At 43.7% G+C, this 26,478-nt stretch overlaps 1 protein-coding gene across 1 annotated transcript in view; it reads left to right on the forward strand.

Moving 5' to 3' along the window:
- The window catches only part of unc5db (unc-5 netrin receptor Db), a 208,239-nt gene extending 186,658 nt beyond the window's left edge, over positions 1-21,581 (forward strand). The window contains 5 exon segments of the mRNA XM_074637598.1: positions 6,598-6,747; positions 10,286-10,450; positions 13,092-13,270; positions 15,822-15,996; positions 15,998-21,581. Of these exon segments, the coding sequence (XP_074493699.1) occupies positions 6,598-6,747; positions 10,286-10,450; positions 13,092-13,270; positions 15,822-15,996; positions 15,998-16,039 (711 nt within the window). The 3' untranslated portion in view covers positions 16,040-21,581.
- Positions 21,582-26,478: the final 4,897 nt, after the last annotated feature.

Here is a 26,478-nt window from a genome sequence, read left to right on the forward strand (position 1 = left end):
ACTAATGGAAACATATTTATGAATATTATATTCCATTTCTGCTAATAGATCCACCGCAATCCTACACACTGGATCTTTGAGCCGAATCTGAGGTTATAAATTGATAATTAATGGGGCAAAAGCACATTTAATGACCGTCTGGTGTATTGAAATGTGGCTGAGGTGGAACGTGTGCTTGTATAGACTACTCTCTCCAATGTTTCATATAATGGTTCTCTATACATGGTCAAGAATGCAAGAAGGCTAATACTATTTACTCCTTTTGCCAACGCTTGAGTTCATTTGTTTACCCTGAAATGACTTCTTCATCGTAGTTACTTCTTTGGCTGTACTTGCATGTATGTTCAGACATTAGCGTCATATTTCAAATTCTGTTCAGCCATTTTGCTAAAGAAGAGTGTGTCTGTAGTGATAGGTGCTTCCCTTTGTAATGCTGTGCACACTGCCTATAAAAAAGAACTGACCTAAAAGTTCAATTTACAGGACAGATTTAGAGGACCAGTGTATGACCAGTAGGATTTTGGGGGATCTATTGGTAGAAATGGAATATAATATTAATAAGTATGTCTTCTTTAGTGTATGATCATCGTTGCGTTTTCGTTACCTTAGAATAAGCCGTTTATATCTACGTATAAGCAGGTCCTCTTCACAGAGTCTGCCGTGTTTCTACAGTAGCCCAGAACGAACAAACCAAACACTGGCTCCAGAGAGGGCCTTTCGTGTTTTTACGTTGAAGTGGCAGCTTGAATTTGGGGGCGTGAATGCAGCTGAAGGCCTGACCATAGGTTCTTCAACACGCTTGGAAAGGGAAGGGTGGGGGGTTTATTAGCTGCACTAATCAACATTTTTATGTTAGCAATGGATCAAATGACTATGTGACTGGTGGCACTTGTGGTGAAAAAACTTACAGAGAACTATCACCTGACTCAATGTTTTAGTTTTATGGTCGGCAACTTTACTTTTTTGGGTCATTCTCATGACTCTCGTGAGCCTTGTTTTTGCTGCTTTCAGCAAAAACCTGTGATAACCCCACTGTACAGCCAGAACCAAAACAGCAGACAGGCAAAGTTAGCAGCTGGTAGACATACATCATAGTGGAGCTCTTGGCAGCTAAAGAGCCAGGTATCTGTATGAGGAAAACAAAACCTAAAAAGAGAGTGAATGTTGGACTGACATTAGTCAGGTGTCCAGACACAACACAAATCCAAATGAATGCTAATGCTGCTCTGTGTCTGCTGGATGTGTACATGGGCAAACATACGATAGGCTATATCAGCTTTATAAGCTGATAATATGTCAGTGTTGTGTCTGCAGCTTCTAGCGGCGCCCCCAGTTAGCCAGAAAATGACGCTATATGCACCGAAATGACAGAAAACACATATTTTTTTCACATTTTATGTGACCCAGTTTTGAGATATCCGAATCTTAAATGGAATGGCGAATGGAATTTGGTTTGTGGCGCTCACCAATGTGATCTCATGGGAAGACGTATAAATAACACGCCATTTTTAAGGTGTCATGTCTACAAATTACATTCCATTCATCTCAGAGGCAAATATCTCAAAATATTAGCAAAATTAAAAAATAAACAATCTGCATGACTTGATATCAGGTAAGTGAGAAATGTGAACAGGTCATCAAAGTAAGACTGCTACGCTCGGAGCGATTTGATCTTGTCTTGGTCTACAGTTGACCAATGAGTGACTTTAATGTTAATATTGTGTTGTTTTTGGAGGTTTATTTGTTTGAGACAGAGAGAGAGAGAGAAAGCAATTCATTTCCCTCAAGTCCAGAATTCAAACCAGAAAATTCAGCAGTCTTTGTGCAACTGTGCATCACAACTTTTAACTCTTTCACAAAATGTGCATCCTCACATTTTCACTTTAGCAGTTTCGACTCTATTAGTGTAGGTCCTGGCCTAGATTCAAGCTGAACATCTTGTGTGTATGTGGTTTTATCCTGGGCTGTCTGAGGCAGCAGGGACCTCAGCATGTGCTCTCTACCAGTTAAACCATGACAGTGATTGCAGATTCATTACCACTGAAACAATACTGCGAGCTCATAGTGGGGACTCTGTAACAGCCTGACAGATTCTCATCCAGAGGTTTTAATAGACTGAGACAAAGGCTGCCTACTGTAATCACTGCCATTCAAATGTTAACCAATCATTCTTTTTTTTATCTTGTTTGACTTGATTATCCTTCAGCGACCTATAGGGTTTTTAAGCATTGAGATCTCATCAGCGAGCATCAGGGAAATCAAGCTTCCCGTCCTCCCCGGAGAGGCTAGACTAACAGAAGAGCTGAGCCGAGCTGAACAGAGCACCGCGATCCTCGTGACTGACTCTGCCTCCCGACCGCCTTTCTGACATGTCGCAGCCGTCAGCGGCAGCTGGCTTTAAAATGCATTCTGGATTTGGTTTATGAATTTCCAGCCTGCCGAGCAGATGCCAGATTTTTGCACGTCCCTTGGGCTCCTGTCTGTTAGCACCACATCTCTGCTGTGTGTTTTCCAAGCTCGGGCACAATCACAGACTGGATTCTGGATCAACAGGAAGCCTGATGCAACACAAACACTTGTGTGAGGGAGACATTTTCTGCAGCTGAGACCGAGCAAGGTTATGATTGGCAGCTTTCTGATAAAGTCAGTGATATTGCACAATGCTTTTGTCTCTTTTAAAAGAGTACTTCTTCAACCAACCCTGTCTCCTACAACATGATGTTCCCATGCAACTGAAACGCATTCTCAATTACGTTTCCAGGTATTTTCTCCTGAGTCACAGTCGCAGTTTTAAAGTTGTGGTTAGCAAACATCAACAGAACTACTTGGTTAGGTTTAGTAAAACATCATGGTTTGGTGTGAAATAAGTATTTTAAATTTATTTTGTCAAAAAACAGAGACCTCAAAAAACAAACGTAATCTGGGAGAAGGTACGTTTCCCTCGAAACGTAATTGACAATGCAGTTTTGTTGTTTGGTAACAGAATTTTTAGGAGACCAGGCTGATTCAACAGGTGAAATTTTCTGAATATTAATATCCAAATTGATGCACTTTTTTAAAGATTTCATCATCTTTTCATCTCCTTTTGAAATTAGCAGGTAAACAAACAGTTCAAGATTTTAAAATTACCAAAATAGTGTGAATTATTTTTTTTGTGTGTCAGCTGTAACAACAAAGTCAGGGAAAGTCTTGTTGTTTAGTGATGGGACAAAATAATTCCCCTCCACCAGCAAGTCCATTTCCAAGGTCACAGCATTCAGTACTGGAGACACAATGGACGCAAGCTTCCATCCATAGGCCTATTAGTATTCTGCTGGCAGACGTTACCTTCTATACTGTATATGCTGTTCACCTCAACCTTTAGTTTTCAGCCTTGGCAAAAGAACCATTTCTATAATGTCCTGAATTCTAACATCAACAAAAAAATAATCCGTTTTTTTTAAATGGTTTTCATCACATTTTGTGATTCCACTATTCTTCCGGTTGGATTTTTCATTTTTGACATTGCAACGTTCGCTTGGGTGTAAAACATCATGTGCCATGTGTCAAAACAGCAGTTTGTGAAATAGTCACAAAATGTTATCTATTTGATTCGTGTACATAAACACAAATATCCCTTTTTTTCGTGATGCTCAGCACAACTTCCAACAACGTATTTTTCCTATGATTGTGCAGCAACACGTGACGCGCATGTCAATTTTTGCTCCAGTCTTTTAAAAAAAAGATTACGTAGTTAGATTTAGGAATAGATCGACTGTCCGCATGAATCCCTTCTCCTCCAGTTTATGACTTTATAAACATCACTGTTTCTCCGGACTTTATTTGGCATATTCTGTGTGTTCTCTTCGGCCCAGATGTCAAGCGAACACCGGACTTCTGCAGACGTCCTGGTCAGTCCTCTCCCACTCATGTTAACCTGTCGTTTACCTGTGTCCATCTCAACAAATGCCCACACAGACAGCCTGCGTTTTGGTTTGCTTGGAAACGGTCCAAGACCACCTCTCGCAAGCGGCCACGGCCTGGTTGTTTTGGCCCACATCAGAGTTTGATTACTCGTTCACAACCACCCAAACGAACCATACCAGTGTTCGATTAAAGTGGACTAAATGTTGGCTTGTGAAAGCGCCCCTATATTCACCTGCTAACAGTTCTAAAAGTTAGTTACATGCTATAAGGGAAACTATGGATAAAAACTACTAGAAAGTGCTCCTCACCTCCGCCAGGACACATCCAGAGGGTTGTGATGTGATAGGAGCTGGTTTCTGAAGCAGTTTCCCTGATGTAAATTCCAAATTTCAAAGTTTTTCTTTTAATGGCATTTGAAATGTTCATCAATATAAAAAAGGCTGGAGCTTCCTGGATGGTACTGTAGGTTTACATTTATGTTTTGGCCAACAGTTGTAATTCTCCAACATCCCTTGTGAGTGTGTTTTACATCAGTTTGTCATGACAGATGGCTCTGAATACTATGATACCCATGTGGCTCAGCACACAGTCATTGCTCTGGCAAACTGTCAAATGTACAGACTAAACTGGGTTGTGAGGAAGTAATCAAGCTGTCATTACTGCAGTGGGACCCGACAAATAAAATGATTTACTTTTTAACTGCTTTTGCTCAGAAATATGTCCAAGAGATCCTGAACAACCTGTAACATAGTCATCAAAATGGCATTAAAATGAAGGTATCTAAAAAGAAAACTGACGGGCGAATTCACAAAGAATGGATTGCAGCCGCTGATAACACCATGAATTGCGAATCATTTGCAGACGCTATCTGCCCAGTCTCAAGGTTCCATTCACAAAAGATATTGTGCTAATGATATTACAGCCCAAACATGCCCATAAAGTTTTGCAGCTGAGTGCAATTTTCCTTTTTTTGCGTCTGATTGCAGTTGTCCATGTGGTAAAGTATACATGTTGCATTGCAGAACAATGGCAGAGAGAAAAAATCAAATGAAATGTTCAGACGGCTCCAGGTCCTGATCGAAGAAGTGCAGAGGCATTCCTCAAAACTTCATGCAAGGAATTTAAAACCCATTTGGTATTTAATATGCCATGATCGCTGGAAAGTCTGGGCGTGACACCCCTTATAAATGTGCTTCAGTTACCACCAACTCTCTGAAGACGCTGACACTAACTGCGTGTGACTATTAGCGCTGTTCTTGTGAATTGGACTATTTTTGCAATGAGGCTCTATTTGCATAGAAAAGGGGATGCTTTTCTGCCAAATGTCTGCATATTACCTAATTAGGTGCAAATAGCACAGGAGCACCAAGACACTGCTTAGCACAGTTAGGGGTGTATTTTATCTTTTGCGGGTGCTTTGAGAATTACACAGTTTATTTTGGTCTTATTTGTGCAGCTGAAAAAGCCACACAATCCTTCTGTGAATTTGCCCCTGAATGTTTTCAAATGTAGACAGCTAGAAATATGTTTTACCTGCTAATCACTAAACCCACATTAACTGGGCTGAGCTATCATCAGCTGCTCCAAATATAAAATTCAACTCAATTCAAAAAATGATTTCAAAAGTCTGTCTTAACCAATTTCACTCTAATGTTTTAAATAGGAATGAATATTTTCCACATGAGCACAGGCTACCTTCATCTGTCAAAGAGGGTGATTTCACATGTAATTGAATTTAAAGCTGTAGTAATTGGGTTTTTATTACATGGAATGCATTGTGGGAATAGTTTTATGAAGGACAAACAATGGGGATCAGTGATTGGTCGTTAGGTACACATTGACAGCTCATTTCTGTCTGGCTGCTGATTGGTCGACTGAACGTGCCGTTGCTCACACAGTGAACGCAGTCAGTCCAGAGAGCTACAGCCACATGAGAACTTATTCACTGAGAAATATTGACGACGAAGAAAGAAAAAACAAAAAGTCTCCAGACTTGTCGCAAAAGTGGTCTTAAAATTCCCAAATCAAGCGAGAAAGTCACTAAGTAACTTAACATTGTCTATGCAGAAAATTAAGATAACTTTTACTTTTGGGAACCCTGAAATCCCAAAATAACTCCAACACCAACTTCACAATTCTTCTGTCTGGATTTCTCATTCTCGGCCAACATTGCAACACTCCCTTAGCTATAAAACATCAATCGAGTGTGATGTGTCAAAACAGCAGATCAGCAGCAATCACAGTCTACAGTCTATGGCTAAGGATAGACGGGGCCAGACACAGAACCATCCCACCGGGACACCGAACAATGATGACAGATGAATACCTGCAAGCGACAATCAAAGTGCTCTTTCATCATCACAAATTCAATTTGGGAGATGGACGCCTGCCCCCCCGACGCACGCGTTTCCCCAGCATTAAATTCACGCTTCAATCTGTCATGTTGAGGCTGCGAATGTGATGCTAATGTGAGCACGAGTTGTTCAGTGGAGGCTTGGCAGCCTGTTTCTGTTAATATTTGTGATGAGTCAATTAGCGGATGTGACAGAGGAAAGGATTTGCAAACAGGTGTTGGTGCTGATATGCAAAGGTATAGTGTACCTTCTCTTTACCTTCTTCTTTCTGACCCCTTTCCTTTCATTCTTCTTCCTACGCTGTCCCTGTTCCTTTCCTTTTCCTTTCCCCCTCCAGGGAGTGGTGGCTGCAGAGAAGACCAGAGGGGGTCAGCTCCTCGAGGAGCCAAAGACGTTGCCTTTCCGAGCGAACACCTTCAGCCTCCAGGTGTCCATCCAAGACGTTCCCCAGTTCCTGTGGAGCATCAAACCCTTTACCACATGTCAGGTAACCATGGCAGCAACCGACAAGATATTAAATGACAACATAGGCCCTGTTCACACCTGGTATTAACATGCGTCCTCAGTGATCGGATCACAAGTGGACAGCTTTAAGTACGTCTGTTCACACCTGGCATTAGAATGCGTCTCCACATGCGTCTTCAGTGGCCACTTGTGATCCGATCTCACTTCCCCGCCCCATATGCAAACACGTAGTAAACACACGGCTAATAGCAGCCGTTGTGACGTAATATTACATGAATGTCAGTAGTAATATCCTATGTATCCGTTAATTCCGGTACATTGTATTAACATCAAAATAAAAGGTTGTTGTACCGGCCCCGCCGGTCCCGGCACCGCTGCTTTAACCAGACAACAGCCTGTAGGGCTACAGCGCTCCAGAGAGCCAGGAGGACAGAGAACAGGCGGGCGGGCGGTCGGGTGTCAGCTTCGCGCAAAGCAGCAGAACAAAAACACCGACACATCTCCGACAGTATGATAATAATGCACTTTGTGTGCCTAGTCTACATCCAGTAGAGCACACAGGCCGTTTCCTGGCTGACAAGCGCTCCGTGTCTGCCTGTTTATTCACCTGAGGGGGCGCGGTGATCCCGCTGATCCCAGCTGGACATCATACAAGTAGGCGGTCCTTAATGTGGCCAGGACGCATTCGCGTACACACTGCTAAAAGAATGTGGTCATATGGGGCCCAGACCACCTCTCAATGCGGTCTGAAAGATCCGATCTCAATGCGTCCTCAATGCGTCTTGAGTGTGTTCACACCTGTACTTAGAGCTGTCCACTTCTGATCGGATCACTGAGGACGCATGTTAATACCAGGTGTGAACAGGGCCTTTGTGTATTGTGGGATGTATTCGACTGTAACGTTAAGCTGGTACCACTCCTCAGCTCATGACATTCATCTGCTTTTGACTCTCTCTTCATATTTGTGTTTGTGTTCACCGTTCTGTGCTTTAAAACGTCTCTTTTTTTTTGCGTGCATCCTGCTGTCAGCCACAGTTCTCTCCGGAGGATCGTAAAGATGGACGTGACTTGAGATTAATAGCTTTGTGTTTGTTTTGCTTGCTGGGGCATTAAGATGCAAACAGTATTAGATCGAAGTCATTGAACGCACCGCAGCAGTCAGTGAATGCTGTTTTGTATATCTTGTTGTTGCCATTTGCAGAGTAGCTGAACTGTGTCCCCACTGTTCGCCGTTGTTGCTTAAAGACCTGAATGCTGGATGAAAGCTCTGTTTTCAAAGACACCGCCCCCCCCCACCCTCTCCACGGCCTTATTTATGAGGGACTGGGGATGGCAGCCAGGCACTGCGAACCTGCTTTGGTGTAGCAGGTGTGGAATAATAGCCGAGCGCCGTGCCATACATCAAGTCAGCTTTTAGTGCTAAAGAGCATCCGAGCTTTCCACGTCCATCACCCCTCCTCCCCGCCTCCTCCTCCTCCTCCACCGCTCCCAGACTCCATTATCTGCTGCTGTGTGCTGCACTGGCCAGCCGAAGATCAAAGCCACACGGGTTAAGTCATCAGTAGGCACGCCGGGCGCCACTTTTAATGCCACGGTCTGCGCTAAGAATCATTTACAGGTCACTTTTAATATGGCAGAGACGGAGTCCTGCAGAGGTCAAGGACGTTTCCCCACAGATGTTCCCGTTCTCTGGAAATTAATTATACATCAAAGACAAGCCTGTTCCCTGTTCCCCCGTATTCCCACATATACAGCTTACGCTACTTAGTGTGCCCGAGAGCTGCTTCTGCCATCCCAGGAGTTACTGTACCAGAGAATCAGGCTGTATTATTAAATGCATTTCTTCTTTCTCTCCTCAAAAATAGTTATTTCCATGCATGCATAATATCGAGCCGTGGGATTTCAAAGCCAGACCTTACCTTTTATCTTGCTGTGTGTTTAAGTGCATGTGCCAGTGTGGTCACATGTAGAACAGCAAAGCTGAGTCATCTCATTTGGAGCTACCGGTATGTTAAAGGTGCAGCGTCAGATCTATATACCTGCTCCAAACAAGCATGCAGCATTTCATGTCTGTACTGGGTCCGTAAACTCTACATTTACAGTCATCAGTTATAAAACTACAAACTGCTGAAACTCTGAAAGACGGTCCAAATAACCCTGCTGTTTTATAATCTTCACCTACAGTTTACGTTGGCCATCTGTGTGTTTACTGTGACACTAACCGGGGCCGTATACGTTTTGATGATAGTTTTTTTTATTGGATTAAGTAGCAGAAACCAGAAAACAACGACTCGTATTTTCATTTCATCCTCCCCGTGAAGGGGGTGGGGGGGCAACGAGTCCGGGAGACGGGCCTTCAGTTAGCGGTTAGCTGTAGCGACTCCATTCAGCCAGCGCAAACCCCAGAGTCCCAGCAGGCTGGTGGAGCGCTGCGTCTAACCTGTGTAACGGCAGCAACAAGAAGTTTGCTGATCCTGCGGGGAGTCGGGGCTGTCTTTGATCAGACCCCCGGCACCGGGGTTTGCGCTGGCTGAATTTGAGTTTCTACAGCCCCGCTAATTGAAGGTCCGTCTCTTGGAGCAGCTGTCAGTCATGTAGTCTCCTGGATGAAACAAAATGATGGGTTGTTTTCTCGTTTCTGCCATTTTTGGATTTAATTCCATAAACAAACTATCAAAATGTACACTGTACCTTCAAGGTGAGTAACAAGCCCTCGTGGCAGCTCTACTTCTTTGTCCTCTCATGTTGGACTGAGGACAGACTGGACGCTACCATGGATGTAAAGAGAACTGGATACAGCGTTGGAGGCGGGGCCCGTTCATTCCTATGAAAGTTGTTCAGTGGCTCGACTTCCGAGTGATAAAGTACCCGGATCTTCCGGCGATCTTCCGCATCCATTGGGCAGGCGAATTAGCATTCGCTCTGTCACATGACTCGGTCACAGACGTCACGCTGTCGTCACGGCTTTCTAGCTCCGCCTCCCAGCCTTTCGCTCCAGTCTCGGTCTGGGTCTCATTCACATGAACGGACAAAGGGAAATAACTCTGGATTCAGCTATTAGTGCATTTTACAACTTGTAGGACCTAATGATTTAAATAAGAACTATTAGAGTGTTCATACTGGGAAGTTGATTCACCTCACAAAGAATCTGCTGAGTTACAGATGTCTCTTTCCCAATGTCAGTCTATGGGAAAAAGTATTTATGGGCCCAATGGCATCACGTGACGGATACGGAAGTTGTAGTACCGCCGTTTGGCCGCTAGGGAAATTATCATCTTCCTGGTGGCTTGGACGCTACAGTGACTCACCATCACCTCTTGAGGTACAAGTGGTATTAATAGACAGGACGGGCCGGGGCTAGCTGGTCAGCATGCTCATTTCAGTAGATATCTGCAACACAATACATAGACGTCTTTGACATAACATCAACACTGTAACCTCTTCACATTCTGCTGAATATTAGTTCATTTAAACTCAAATTCGGGCCAGATCATTGCTGTGTACTGTGTTATGTTTCTGATGTCCCTCTTCCTCTTCTTCTTCTTCTTCTGCCTCCTCAGGAGTTCTCCTTCCCTCAAGTGTGGTGCAGCAACCAGCAGCCCCTGCACTGTGCCTTCTCTCTGGAGAGATACAGCCCCGCCACCGCCCAGCTCTCCTGCAAAATCAGCGTGCGCCAGGTCAAAGGCCACGAGCAGATTCTGCAGGTCTACACGGCTGTGGCCGAGGTGAGGCTCCGGAGCTGCGGGATGGGGGAGAGAGGGGCGGCGTTTCACTTTCTCTCTCAACCTTTATATAACCTTCCTGGAGTGTGTGTCCACTGACAGCAAGGGCCAGCTCTCCTGAGCTTGCATTCTGTATTAATAGAGCGAGGAGGACACTCACTTACTTTCTTTCTTTCTTCACAGATTTATGCTAAACGCAGACAACAGAGATCCAGCTGTTCACCACATTTAATGCACATTTTTTTTAACCTTTATTCGTCCAGGGAGACATGTGTTCCAGCAAATAGCCAGCATCATATTCACATGCATTAACACCTGGGAGCTGCCCGGTGTAACAACAGTCTCCTGTCAGCCGCTGAGCAGCTCCACTGGAGCAGCTAGGAGTTAGAAATCCTCACTCAAGAGCACCTTGACAGTAGTTGTTAAGCCAGAAGAGAGTGTTACCCATTGATTTTACCCAACTGCTTTTTTCACAAGCAGTCACAAATGTGCTTGTCCTACAACAAGGCCACCAGAACTCACGGTACCGCAGTCAGACGCAGGTGAAATATGATTTGCAATTACGTTTTATGGATTTAATCCTACCTTCATGATTAGTTAGGGTATGACAGATATGAGGAAGGAATAAAGGCGTTTATAGGAGCTGCGACTAGAATTCAAATCATCATCACATCGTCACCACACACTGTGCAGTGAACAGACATGAGGGGGGAGAGTCTACGCTGCGTTTTACATTGCGGGTCAATATCATTTTCATACAGAGCACCATCACGGCAGTTTTCGATGTGCTGTACACTAACACAAGCCATTAAGCATTAAGCTATTAATTACGTTGAATGTCGACGTTTCTGAACCAAAGATACGTTGCATATCAGCCTCGTATCACACGCACAATGACTCGTGATTAACGTAGTGAAAAGATTGGTTAGGTTTAGATAACAAAACCACTTGGTTATGGTTAGAAAAAAGCAACAATGTAACTACCGTAAACAACAACCGCCCTTAGTGGACTTTCATACATAACGTTACATAACCAGCGTAAAGTCAGTGTTTACTTTTGGTTTCACACGGGACACGAACAGCGCCGTAAAGGATGAAAGTCATCCATCTCGTCCTTTTTCCATCTATGGTGTTGAATCCAAAATACTTCCTCACGTCACTTCTCAGATTGTTTGATGTCATGGCTATCTGATCAGCATGTCAAGCAATAAGATGGACGGCAACAGGACATGCAGTGGGCCAGACAGAAAGACAGACAGACAGCGTCTTTTAAAGCTACTTCACCCTACACAACTTTAGCTCTGATTCTCCGCTCTGCGACAGTTTTTGGAGCTCCCCGACAAAAAGCCCCAGATCAGAGGCAAATGCTGCTCAAAGACGCGAGCTGACAAGCTCGCCCACGCTCGCTGTCGCCTCGCAGAGTCATTCCAGATATCTAGCAGGCTAAATATTTAGACCTGTCGGGGACTCTGGCCACGAGCTACAGCCAATGAGAGCGTGACACACGGGTTGAGGGTAAACCTGGGGGAGGAGGGGTCGCCTGTAACAACAGGAACTGACTGTATGTGCTGCATTTGCAACACAGAGCAAGTGGCACTGAGAGGAATAAATAGTAGAAATAAAAGAGTGTGGAAACAGGCAACATCAGCAATATGTCTTGCGTATTTTAACATTGTCATTTATTTCTCGCGTGTGTTTTTGTGACAATACGTGGTTTGGAGACCTCATCGGGAATTCCTCCTGGTGAAAGATCTTGTAGTGTGTGACCCCCTGTTTTCGGTCAGTCATGTAGTGTGTAAACCACGAGGACTAAAGACTCCTGGTTACTAGACATCATGATGTGTCTTGTGAACAGTACAGAGATCTGAAGACTTGAAGAAAGTTGTGTAGTGTGAAGTGGACATTAGGACGCCCACACTGGAGTACAGGGATCCTGTTAAATTTGAACAGATTATTAATATTTGAGTATAACATTTCTCTACACTTCTAACAGTGGTTTGAATTTGATATGAATGACGTGAATTTGGAATAAAGACTGACAGTGCTATCTAGAGAATTCACTTCTCTGCTGTCAGTAAGTATGTCAGTATATATTTACAGCATGTTCCAAATACTGTGATGGGTGGGTTTGACGCTATCTTAGTATAGTGGAAATAACTGTGTGGTATGTCTGGGAGCCAATATAATCAGTACAAAAAAACAGAAATTCAGATAAACAAACAAGCTGGTTAGCCAATGAATGAGCACGGATAGAGTGGTTCTGATCAATGGAAGGAGGAGGAGGCAGGCGTTCTTCATCCTTGTTGGAATCCATTGTAACTGCTCCGAATTCAAAGTGACCACAAAGGAGCACTCACAGGGCTGAGTGTTTGATAATCAACAGACAGATTTTGCGGTGGTGTATTGCTTTAATTTAGAGAAATGCCAGCGCTAACTGCAACACTAAGAGGCTACCAGTCGTCTCCACCTTTGTCTTATTGCTTCACAGCCTATGCACTGATGTTTTAAAATGTTACACACACCTGTCTGGATTGTCCTGACCCCAGTAAACCCCATCCATCTGGTGCTCCAACAAACACACAGCGACATTTGCAAATCCTATCTGACCCTGGTTCTCATTCTACTTTCTGTTTTGTTCTTCCAGACTGAAAAGGAGTCGGTTCCATTTTTTATGCAGACAGACTGCACCATCACGTCCCAGACGGGGCCCAAGGCCTTCAAAATCCCCTTGTCCATCCGCCAGAGGATCTGTGCCACCTTCGACACTGCCAACGCCAAGGGCAAGGACTGGCAACTCTTAGCCCAGAAGCTCCACTTAGATCGGTGAGCGTAGGAGGTGCATCCTCTCCGAGATTGCATGATGGCTGCATCTTTTTTCCTCTGTAACGGCCTCGCCTACGAGAATGATAATGTGCTGTGGCGAGCCTCTTGAATGTGGCTTTATATGCAGCTATACCTTTTGTTCCTCGTGTTCTCTCTGAGCGGTATAGGAGATAGGACTGGTAATTAATTGTACGGCACATAGTGATTGAGTTGTCTGTTGAAGGCCGTGGCTCATGTGCATTGTGGTTTTGTGCTTATTATATGATTTCCTTAACAAAAGAATAGTTTTATATCGAATGCATTTCCAACGTTGCTGTCAATGTCGATTTATATTCATCACTTGTCCAATGAAAACATGCATTTATGATGAGACACCATACTGATGTTTAGTTGTTGTCTTGGCTGGGTCTGATCTTGTGGCAGCTATAATCTCCTGTTAAGTGCATGATTCATGAAACGCTGGTATCTAAGAGTCCTTTGGGATTCCAAATTATCCAGATAAGCTTTCCTCTCCAAGTTGGGCGGCTTTGAACTGAGCCTGATGTGACCAACGGCTGCAGCCTTTTATGATGCTTGTTGTGTTTTTCTCTTGTAAAGCAGCAGCAGCAGTGAAACACTGCCCCCAACTGGATTCAGCACTTCATGATATGCATAAAAGACATTGCACTGGCATAGCAACAAGCTCTCCTTTCTTTCATTTTGGCAGCACCTGATAATTAAATCCAAAGTAGACTGTGTTTGCCAGTAATTACTCATCATTTGTGATGGTAATTTATTCTCTATATTTTTGATAGTCTTAAAAGGTCATATCTTTTTGTTGTACCTACATGTAGGACCAGATGGTTTTGTTTACTGCACCAAGACAATTTGTGTTAAATGAATTTTCAGATACAGTCAGATATAATGAGGAGATTTTATAATAGTCAAGTGAAAGAGGACCCAGGGACCCAAATGGGTTTTGTTAGTATAGTGATTGTATTTAAACATTTATTTAGCCAGATAAAATCTCTTTGTGATGGCGAACTGGACAAGAAGGCAACAAGCTACACGTCAGGTCCAGGTCATACAATACAATACAAAAGACACATACAACACATTACAGATGGGAATGAATGAAAACTAATGTTCACGTAACAACAAAAACAGGACTGACGTTTAGAGTGAGGATAATAGATATTCTACTACATTCTATTAGATAGAATTATAACAACACATTTTCCATTTTCTACAGGTTAATTGAACCATTGTGCGTAGTACAGTATGAGCGTCTGGACCCCTTACTTGACACCTAGGATCATCCGAAAGCCTGAAAAACACAAATATTTTGCATCCAATTATTTTGTATTTATCTCCACTGTAACGTTTATTTGCAGTAGTCGCAATGTTCAATAATTTCTTCCCGTCCAACATATCATAACACAAGTTTGTAATTATACTATTTACAGCATGTAATTGTAATTTGCGGTATTTAAGAATCAACTCACCAAAACACCCATCTGGCCTATCACTCAAAGACAAGATATATCTTCCACAGTAGAAACAATATGCCAACTACTCTGACGATAGACGGAGGATATATAAACTGTCATATCGGCCATCACATCCATGGATGTATAATCAGACCTGGATATGGCGCCACCGCTCAGCCTTGCTTCCAGTTTTGCCCGGAGGCCACTCAGAAGCAATTTCCCCATCGACCACCACTGTAAAAGAGACGTCTGTAAAAAAGTGTTGACAGGACACCTCCAACTGCAAACAAGGTCCATTGTGACTCTTTCTATTCTGAATTTTTGATCCATGGAGGTTTAATATTTGTAAAACTTTCCTCGAGCCGAGAAAAGCCATTTGTGACATCATCACAATGTAAAGTCTATGGGCCGAGCGGGAGCTCACAGGCGGGGCCAGCTGGAGAAATACTGCACAAATAAACCCGGAAGCTAGAAAACTTTTTTGTATGCGCCAGGCGAGCAATTCTCATTAGACTGAATAGGCGCCATCTTGGGGTCTGGTATCCAGTTCTAATGATACTTCCATGATCCCAACGAGCCACCTAGCAGTATAGCTGAGATAAGATAATAAAATAAGATCTACTTTATTGTCCCGCAGAGAAACACATCACTACGTACATACACACATAGAACATAGATCATACATACACTCAGACATAAACATGCTCTATCTGTTAGCAATATAACAGCACGACCACATATAGCAGCTGCTCTCACATTCAGTCAACAGATATTTCTCACATTTCTAACCTGTTTTATTATTTCTTCAGGGCATATAGGATGTTAAATATGGTGTTGTTGTATAGCTAATTTGATATAAAAACACATCTGTGAGCCTCACTGTCAGCTCCTTCATCAACATAAACACACACACTGTAGTTTGTCTTTGACTCAATCCCACACACTATTTATTTACTGAATCAGTTGACTTGTGTCTTTCACAAGATGAATGCACACATAAACAGCAGGGATACAGTCCATAATCTGAAGCCAACGTTAAACATGTGCAGTTCATTAATCCAGCTTCGTGTGCTCCTCTACAGAAACCTGGGTTATTTTGCAAAGCAGCGGAGTCCGTCGGCGGTCATACTGAGCCTGTGGGAGGCTCGCCACCAGGACACCGCTGACCTTGACTCCCTAGCCAGCGCCCTCGAGGAGATTGGCAAGATCCACTCCAAAAGCTCCCCCAAGGACCAGGATGAGCCGGAGTCTGACTTCAATCACATACAAGCGGGCAGCGTGTGTGGAACGGGCGAACTAACAAATCAGACGACAGAGGACTCTGCTCCTGAATATACAGGCTGAGAGAGAGAGAGAGAGTCAGTGAAGACTGACAAACTAAAGCATATATCTGTGTACGCACACAGCCAGAGATGGACGACACACTGTGGCGGTGTGCTGGAAAGGTCACGAGGTCGTGAGTAGACAGTGAGAGCGGTCAACATACCGACCAGTTCCGACAGATGGAGGTGAGCCGGTACCTGCTGTGGATGTACCCGTCTCTTTTAACAATCTGTCTGAGGATGGACTGTAAATCTTTTTTTCTGCCTTTCCACTCCATTCGAAGTTCATTTTTAATGTATTTGTTGTCTTAAGTTAAAGCTGCGCCTCTGTATATTCATTTACCGGCTCAGAGGGTGAGTGTGGGGGTACTTCCTGAACTTCTGTGCACATTATTTTCTGAATTTGTGTTAGAAGAGATGGGAGCTCCTCTCCCCCCCTGGGATTGTCCCCACCGCCTCCCCTCCGTCTCCCAGCGGTCCACACGGCAGCTGGACATATTTGCATAGAAGTTCTTTATATGCAAATAAGGTGATACAACTGTGGCGTTATTTCAGACACACCTGATTTAATTTCTTATCTTTTCCCTCCGACACCACATCCCCGTGTCAGCGAATGAATGAGGACTTAGAAGCTACTTTTTTGGACGTCCAATATTATATTTTTAAAAGGAAGCTGCTGATTGCTTAAATGTTTTGATTGTGAACTTTCAAAGCCAAGTATCTTCAAATTCTCCCATTTTCATCTCATAAAAAACAATTCTAAAAACTAGTCTATAGGAAGTTTAGTCCTTCTGATAGACAACCAGTGTTGTGGATCATTTATATGAAAAAATAGTTAAAAATACAATATCAGCCCAAGTCTAATCTTGAAGGACAGCACGGTCAGAGAGGGACTTCCCACGTGTTATATGCTACGAAAAAAAACAAAAAAAAAACTGGTTGTGGCGTGATGTGGCAGAGTGAGATTTCTAACCGTGGCATTACAGTTCATTACAGTTTCCTCCAGATAGAGAGGGAGGAAGCGGTAAAACATCATTTCCTGGCACGGCAGGGAGCGCATCGCTGCGTCTTATCACCCGATTCCCACCATTAACACCCGTCACACAGAGCTCATATCAGGCCCTGACACACCCGATTGCCCCCACCACCACCTCCCCCCTCACCCCCAACTCACACGCAGACATGCACATTGACATTTCATGGCTTCAGAGGTCATGTACAAACAGACTGGGAGTTTGCATATTGTAAAACAAACACAAATGTAATACCGATGGTGTCAGAGATACAACATGCTGTTATGTATCTGTTTAAATTACACTGAACACACATCAGACTGACACAATGATAAGGGAACAAATGTTCTGAGCATGTGAGGCTTGAAATCAGAAAAGAAAACATGTGTTGTGTCAACCGCTGAGGTAATGGTAAATGAAAAAGTTTCCCGGCCTACAGTAGATGATATTCTGAGTTGAATCATCATAAAGCAACAAAATCTATTATAGTTTAAGAAAAAAATTTAACTTTGAAACTTAACACACTCCCTGATTTTGTTATTGTACCCAACTGAACCAGTCAGAGCTTTAACCAGCGTTGTGAGGACACTCGCTGTCATTGAGGTCAGAATTTGTGTAACTGAAACTGAATTAAATTATATACAGTCACAACATGTGAGCTTGTGTTTACAACATGGGACGTTGTGCACATAATATACTTGGCTTTGGTGCTGTGTGGTTAAGTCGCTGCTAAGCAACGGCCATATTAACGTTACTGTCGGCGTCTAGAAGCCACAGAGGCAAGCGGGTAACATAATGCAGGAATTGCAGAGGCATAATGAAAGAGGAAAAAGATGAGGATATTGGGAATATCAACATTTCCCTCAGACATATTATAAAATTACGAAGAATTACAATATACGACTAAAATTACAATACACAGTATTAACTTATTATGCACCGAAAAATGAACTTCCAAGGCCTCCGCCATTTCTGACAACGTCAACAAACACGTCACAACTCGTGAACTCTTACGAGGTTGTGAATACCACGAGGGGGGGGCGTTCATGTGGACTCTTCTGGTAAACACCACAACATCTGAAGGCACCAAATGTTACTCTAATTCATCCTCAAACAGATGATAGCTAGCTGGTGTATCACAGACAGCTGTGGAGCTGTAGAGGCAGAGCGGACTGACAGCAGGAGGGAAAAGATTGAACACTGAATCACACATCTGCACCTTTTGTCTCAAGCGATTGTTACATGGAGGTTATCTCATGTGTGACCACAGCTCTCCATGTGTTCCTCTGTGATTCAGTCACACAACATTAGACAAACTTTAGGGGGAAAAGTTGTTATTTTCATGAATTAACATGCCCAAAATAATGAAATGTTTGCCTGGGGTAAAATCACTATATAACACAGACTCCATTTGGCTGCTGCCTCTACTTGCTATAAGTTAGCACGCAAAATAAACGAAGGTCCGGCGAGGAAGAGCAGCTGAGTGTAAGGACGCAGTGGGTGGCTATATTGGATTTAAACATTGGTCTTGTCCCAGGGAAACATTTTGTCATTTGAGGCAGACATTTTGCTGCTGGTTAACAGGTATAAAATAGCAGTTTTACATGGGGAACAAACATGTTAGCTTGTGACCAGGCTGTGACAAGCAAACATATACGCAGTGCCAGACGGTCCTCCCCAAAAAATTGCCGTACAGGTCGTCTGTGCGAGCAGCTTGTTAGGGTTACAGCAACCTCTAGTGGCCGTAGTAATTATGACGGGAGCAAAGGAGGAAGTGACGTAGTATTACACACAGACTTTCATCCAGGAAACTGATGTTTATGTCCCGTGTGAAACCAAAAGTCAACGTTGACTTATTCAAATTTAAGTAACGTACTTAACTTGCGTCACGTAGGCCTTCGTGACGTGCGAAGGCGTTCGTTGCGCGAACATGCAAACGAAGTGGAAGTAGGTAGGGAGCGGGCGTAGGAGGGCGGTTTGAGAAAGGCCTGTTGTATCGTATTGCCTAAACCTAACCACACAGTTTTGTTACAGTTCACAATATTAACCACATTTAAAACTGGGACTGTTTGACAACGCGCGCGCCTGTCACTGGTATTCTCCAACGGTCATATATGTTGTTTTGGGGATTATTAATACAAGTCCCATTCTGTCGTTTAGGTATGAGGGCGTGTTGGGAGTGCTGAGGACACAGATGGGGATACATGTAGATCTACTGTAGGTCTGTGTCGGTATGGTTTGACGCCAAGACGAGCACTTTTTAATGAGGGTATACTTTAGCATTTGGTGTAAAACATCCAACATGTATGCTACTTTTTGTCTTGTGAATCATTATTAAAAGAAATAAACAAAAAGAAGTTCAATTTTGACTGGTAGATTATGACATGATGCAGTTGTATTGACGTACTGTTTCACTATGAATCCTTAAGTAAAGATAAGAAAAAAACAGCAATGACTCTTCAGCTCTATCCTCCATTCATCCTCCAGGTGAACATCAGTGAACCCTGTGGTTTGAGTCTTGTGGCCTTTCTCACTAGTATCTAAATTCAGGAAATACACTTACTAATCACAGTACCTAGAACCATGAACAAACATACAGTACGAGTTATGTGTGGTACAAATGAAAGTGTGTAGGCTTGGAGCTGCATTCTCCCTCAGACACACTAGTTGATTTTGATGTAGCACATACCCAGCTGAGTCACTCTTTGCTTTTATCCACTCCTTAGTCTATAGTGCCCACTAAGCCCACATCGTCTCCAATCTCAGCGCTGATACTCTCAACTGTATTAAGAGTCAAACGCAGTGATCTTCGGCACAATATTGGATTCTATAACAAAATCAGAGACCATTTCTTCATCTTCAAATTGGCACCTCCATCCACCACTGAATTACATAATTGACATAATGAACCTGAATAAAGATAGGTACGATCCTTGCTGTAAGCTAAACAATCTCAACACACAATTCCTTGTCCACAACCCCAATTTTTCAACATTTCTATTCTAATTTAGATTCTGTCGGCTATTTTTAAGATAAGAGAGCTGTATGTCCCTCAGTGGTTTTATCAGGAAGGATATGGTGACTTTGAATACATCACTGAGTATATCTGACCTGACATATGTGAATGGTTTCATCCTGCCATGATAAAGAACCATTTCTTTTTTTTATTTCTCTGCATCATCTCTATGCATTTCTAATCAAATTATATTGTGACTAGATGGATTCTCCTTTTCATTCCTGCAAGAGTGTCGAAAATGGAAAATGTGTGCTTTTGTAACGCTTAGCGGTGGCTTATGTTGCATCGAGAGCATCCTGTCTGTGCTGTACACCCCCATCTGGCCCGTTCTCACTCCCAAGTCGTCAAATATGGCAGCTTGGTCAGTGGCTCTACATGGCCATGAAGACGTCAGGTGACGTAGTATAAAGAGTGATACAGTCTGTGTAGGGAGGAGGTCTGGGTGGGTGGATGGTACCAGACTTTCACCCAGCAGTCTGGTGTTAATGTCTCATGTGAAACCAAAAGTCAGCATTGGACTTATTTTAGGTTATGTATGGAAGTTATGTAACATTACATCACTTATGTCACTGACATCATGCACGTAACGTAGCCTACTTAACCACAAACCACAGTCTTTTCCTAAACCTAACCAAGTTGTTTCCTGTGAACACAACAAATTTATTTTGAAAAGACAGTGTATGCAATTATGGATGCACACTATATTTTGGGCACCGGAAATTTATATTATTATGTATTATTCCGATAATTGAATTATAGCCGATAAATTATCAGCTGATTATATGAAGCCAAATTGCTTTCATTGACTTAACAAGCGCCGCCACACACTCCGATACAGTAGGTGGCGGTGTGCACCTTTGAAAGTTGGTTTTACGATCCACCAATAAACCAAAGAATGAAGAACGAGCGCAGCACGCTGACTAGAGAGCCAAACATGTTGTCGCTGATGTGGATGTTTTTCACAGTTTCAGAGGAAGCCAACACGATGGCAATTTGCAATACAATTTTTTTTTATGTAATTTACTAGAAAAGATTGAAGAATCAGACCAGATTTTTGCTTTTGGTGTGGTAACAATAGTGACGTCATTTGGATTTGTTTGGGTCAGAGCTATGGGATATTAAATCATCCATCTTTGCTCACTACATCTTAGCCTTTCTTACCCTCAGGTGTGCATACTAAACTACAGGTTACGAACGTCTTTTTAACATACAAAATTTGAAATTATCGGTTATCTTATTATATTATATCCAATATTCCATATAGTGCATACCCACATGTAATGAGCAGAAATAGACACGTGCAAAACTGACACCAGAGGGCTACATAGAGGTTCCCAGTTTGAAGCGTAGGGCCGCTGACGGAGCTGCTGGGAGTGAGAACGGGCGTCACACTCAACACTTACCTTCATTCTGGAAGTGTTTCATCTATGTCCACTGTATCTCATAAACGTGTTGAAATTCTGTTTTTTTAAAAGTGAGCTCACAAACGTATTCTCACTATGTATAATGCTTTGGTGTAAGACTAACCCTGTTTCATGAGATTAAAAGTTCACTGTTGCGTCCATGACTTTCTGTCCCGAGTTGGTCGTCCCACGCTCGTTTTTTGCTTTACGCATGGCCTTCGGCTTCATATCACTATTCTTGTGCCTTGTTTAACTACTGTAAATGGTGAATGTTGTAAAGTACAGATGCGGATGAAAAAAAAACAATTAATCTTACTGACATACATTTAAAGATATTAGTTGAAAAAGTATTTAAGATTATAATATTGAAATAGGCTGCAGAGCTTTTCTAGTGCTGAACATCTATGTTTGGTAATGCCAGGGCAGCTTTGTGGTATATTGTATCTATAATTATGGACATTTTGGATGTTTTCTGTACAGTAGAATTTGCAAATGTATATGCAGCCTTTTGGAAATAAATGTACAGTTGAAAGATCTCAACTTGTCTAAACGCTAGTTATTTTTTGCAGCATGCAATGAAATCATGATTATGGCCATCCATATGGTTATTATCCATAAATTAATTTCAATCATTCACAGTCCGGTCAGAGATTCAGGTGTGTTGTGCTAGTAGCGGCTAATGTAGCCTGGAGCCACCACTAGCCTCATGCAGAGATGTGGAGCCGGCTACAGACGTCTGTAGGGCCCGATCTTACACCCGGCGCAAAGCGGCACACAGCACAGCGCAACTGTCATCGCTAGTTTCAGACCGACGCAGTTGTCATTTTCACAACCAGCGCCCAAGTTGTGTAATGGCCGGGACACACTGGCAACGTCAGCAGCGCGTGGTGGAACCTCTTGCTTTTTATTTCGGTGCCCATGTTAACAGATTAGAGCAGCCACTCAGCCTGCGTGAGCAGCGCGGCTCAGTTGCTGCGCGGCTCAGTTGCTGCGCGTGTCGGATGCGTCCCTTCTAGACATGGACTTGTGTCATGAGCAGCACATTTCCTCTGACCGTCTCACACTCAGCGGCTTCCCCCACACATGATTTTTCTAACAAAATGTGTCATGATGAGTCCACGAGGGCTGTTTTTACGCTGACGGTGCACACACGAACAGGCACGGCACCAAGATTTAAATTTTGAATGGGCCAAAGTCCTTTCATGCTCGCGCCCAAACTTTTTGTCAGTAATGTAGGATACTACTAACACAGTTTACAAGGGCGTAGGTTTGCATGTGGAATATTTTGATGGCTGACTTGACCGCAATAAAAAAAATGGTGAGGACAGGGGTGAAACCATCCCACGGTGTCATGTTATTTTATTTAGTTAGTGTTGTTGACTGTACTGTAGGTCAGGGGTCGGGGTGGAAGTGTAGCTGCCTGCGGCACTGTCCGTAGGTAGGCTATATGTTGTACAACATACCCATTAATGCAGCAGTAATCCAATCATCATCTTAGTGAGTGCTTTTACTTTTCATTAGCACTTTTACTTCAGTATAGGAATTTGAATCCTTCCAGTGGTTCACTGTACTGGGCAGTACGATCGCTAGTGGTACTTTAGTTTACTTTATATCAGTGCCATTCATTGTCACTGCTTTATACCTTAATGTTACCTTTCTGGTGTAGTGTTGTTAGCTACTTCTGGGTCATTTTTAGAACAACAAATTTAATATTGGTATTTTCTTGGTACGACTGCAGATTCTCATCAAGATGTCGGCTTGGTGTTTCAGGGACTTAAGACACTCGCAAACAAAGTGCATTGCTTTTCACTGGTAATCATGAACAAAGTAATCACTGCATTCAGTGACTCATTCTCTTGATGAATGGCTCCTGTCCTGAGTGAAAAAAAATAATACATATAAAGATAGATTACAGATATAGATAGATAGATATTGAGCAACATACAGCATTTCAGTGGATTTAGTCACTGGACTCATTCTTTTGGAGAGTCTTTTCCTCTTATAAGCCTCCATCAGATCATCATGATGTTCTATAATGCACACAAAAATGTTGTGTCACTAAAAGGTGGTTAAGCTTTATTCAGTGTGACTGTGTACAATTGTTTGATGATGCATTCGTCTTGAGAAAAGCACGACAGACGAGCACTCGTTCAGCCCTCTTCCTGTCTGTCTTTACACCATACAAGACTGTTGTGGGTTTTACATTTGCCTAAGGGCGTTTTCACACCTTTTTGACAATTTGACTAGACATTTTAAATTTGACAAAACAAGACAGTTTCAATTTGACAATTTGACAATTTGACATGGCTCCTCAGTGATTTGTTTGTTTATTTGTTTATTTGATTGTTTTTGCTTCAACTTGTCTGCTGCATAGTGCTTAGACTGTCTGCTTCTTGGCAGAAGTAGTGCAAGAGCTTGGTTGTTCATGTGTGTTTGGCGCTACTGTGTTTTACTTTACACCCGGTAGCCTGGAGCTAATTTCGCCGGTAAAGGGTCTCCCCTGTGCTTACTGTGGCTGGATTCCCTGATCTGGCACACGCCTGGTCGAAGCTGTCTGCTGCCTATCCTGCCTGCTTTCCTGGGTTCCAAGTGATCCTGTGGTTCACAGCACAGTGTGTGGTCTCGCCCACTGGCTAACCAGCTAACCTGCTAACCGGCTGCACGTCTCAGCGGCGTGTTTTGGTCTCCTCGCCCGGGTGTAGCCTGCAGCGCTACGGCTACAGCCAACACACTCAACCGCTCCACCTCTACCTGGCTGGCTTCGTAGCCTCATCATCATCATCATCTGGATTACAAAACTGTTGGATTATAGTGTTTCAGAACTCTCCACTCCATCATGTTGGGCATCAAACTCCTCATCTGGATCGCTCTGTGTTTCACCGTCACAAGCGCCACCCTGCCGCTGAAATACTCTGCAACAGAGCTGCTGTCTCTCCGATCCCACTACACGATCCCTCCAGCTCTGCTTCCACATCGGGACATCCTCAAACGACCCAGATACGTGCATCGTGGATCAAGACGGAACTTTCAGTCCACCAAGCACTACAACAACAACAACAACAACAACACAAGCATTCCCTCCTTCTGGTCCACTAAGCCCCGCCCCCCTCGCACTGCCACCCGTCCTGTCAATCATAGTGTGTTGTCCCCCCTGTACAAAGCAGCCACCTATGCACCACTTGTCTGTTTAAAACTGGCTCTTTTTAACATTAGATCCCTCACTAGCAAGGGTTTGCTGATTAATGAATTTATTATGGACAACAAACTGGACTTCTTATGCCTCACTGAGACCTGGCAACAGCTAGATGATTTCTCCCAGCTCAATGAAGCTGTCCCACCTGGCTTTAATTACACCAGCAAACCCCGTGCTTCAGGGAGGGGGGGGCGGTCTTGCTGTACTTTATCGTGACAGCATTAAAGTCTGTACAGTCACCGTGCCCCCTCATTCCACCTTTGAATGCTTAGCCATACAACTCACAGGCTCCACACCCATAATCATTATCACCATCTACAGACCCCCAAAGCCCTCTGCCCTCTTTATCACTGAACTGTCAGCATTATCAACCTCTGTGTGTGCCATGTCCCCTACTGTCATCCTTCTAGGAGACTTCAACATCCACATTGACAATTCTTCTGGTTTTACTAATGATTTCACCTCACTCCTTCAATGTCTAGATATCACCCAATATGTCAATTTCCCAACCCATAACAAAGGACACATACTTGATCTAATCTGCTGCACTGGTATCACCCCTCATAACCTCGCTAATGCTGACCTCCCCATCTCTGACCACAAAGTCATCCTGTTTGAAATCTACGCCCCCCTATCCAAAATAAAAGAGCAACGGACCATCTCCTTCAGAAACATCAAGCATATCAACCCCACAGATCTCATCACCCTTATTAACTCCTCCTCCAGTCCTCCCCCATCCTCCTCCCCTGCTGAACTGGTGAATCACTACAACAACTGTCTCTCCTCTTCCCTGGATACCCTGGCTCCCGTGAAAACCCGCACAGTCTCCTTCACCCACACCGCTCCCTGGTACACCCCTGACCTCCGCCATCTCAAAACCACCGGCCGTCAACTAGAGCGGTTATACAAAAAGACTGGACTTTCAGTGCACATCCAACTCTACACAGAACACCTCCACCGTTACAAGAACGCTCTCTCCACCGCCAAATCCTCCTACTACTCCAACCTCATCAGTACCGGTCAAGGTAACACCAGAACCCTCTTCTCAACAGTAAACCACCTTCTTCAGCCTCCGAGAACCCTCCCCCAAAATACCTCCACTGATCACTGCACTGCCTTTCTGGAATTCTTTGAAAACAAAATCAACACCATCCACCAACAGCTGGCCTCATCCTGCACCTCCCCATGTGACCCACCCTGGATGTCAACCTCCTGCCAACCACTCATCAGCACCCTCTCTAACTTCACACCCACAACGGAATTAACCATCACTGAGCTCATTCATAAAGCCAAACCCACCACCTGTCAGCTCGATCCCCTCCCCACCATCCTCGTCAAAGCCTGTCTGCCCTCCATCTCCCCCATGATCACAAGAATCATTAACTCCTCCCTCACCACTGGTATTGTACCCCCCACCCTCAAAACTGCTGCAATTACACCAACCCTCAAAAAACCCGGTGCTGACCCAGCTGATCTGAACAACTACAGGCCCATCTCCAACCTCACCTTCATCTCCAAAACCCTTGAGAGAGTGGTCGCCGCCCAACTTCAGTCCCACCTCAACTCAAACAACCTCCATGAACCCTTCCAATCTGGTTTCCGCCCCAAACACAGTACTGAAACAGCCCTGGTCAAAATCACCAACGACCTCCTCCGTGCAGCTGACTCTGGACTGCTCACCATCCTCATCCTCCTCGACCTCACTGCTGCCTTTGACACCATCTCCCACCCACTACTCATCACACGTCTGACTGATATTGGTATCACCGGTGTTGCACTCACATGGTTCTCC

Source organism: Sebastes fasciatus, chromosome 6 (assembly GCF_043250625.1).
Source record: "Sebastes fasciatus isolate fSebFas1 chromosome 6, fSebFas1.pri, whole genome shotgun sequence".
Classification (NCBI taxonomy): Eukaryota; Metazoa; Chordata; class Actinopteri; order Perciformes; family Sebastidae; genus Sebastes; species Sebastes fasciatus.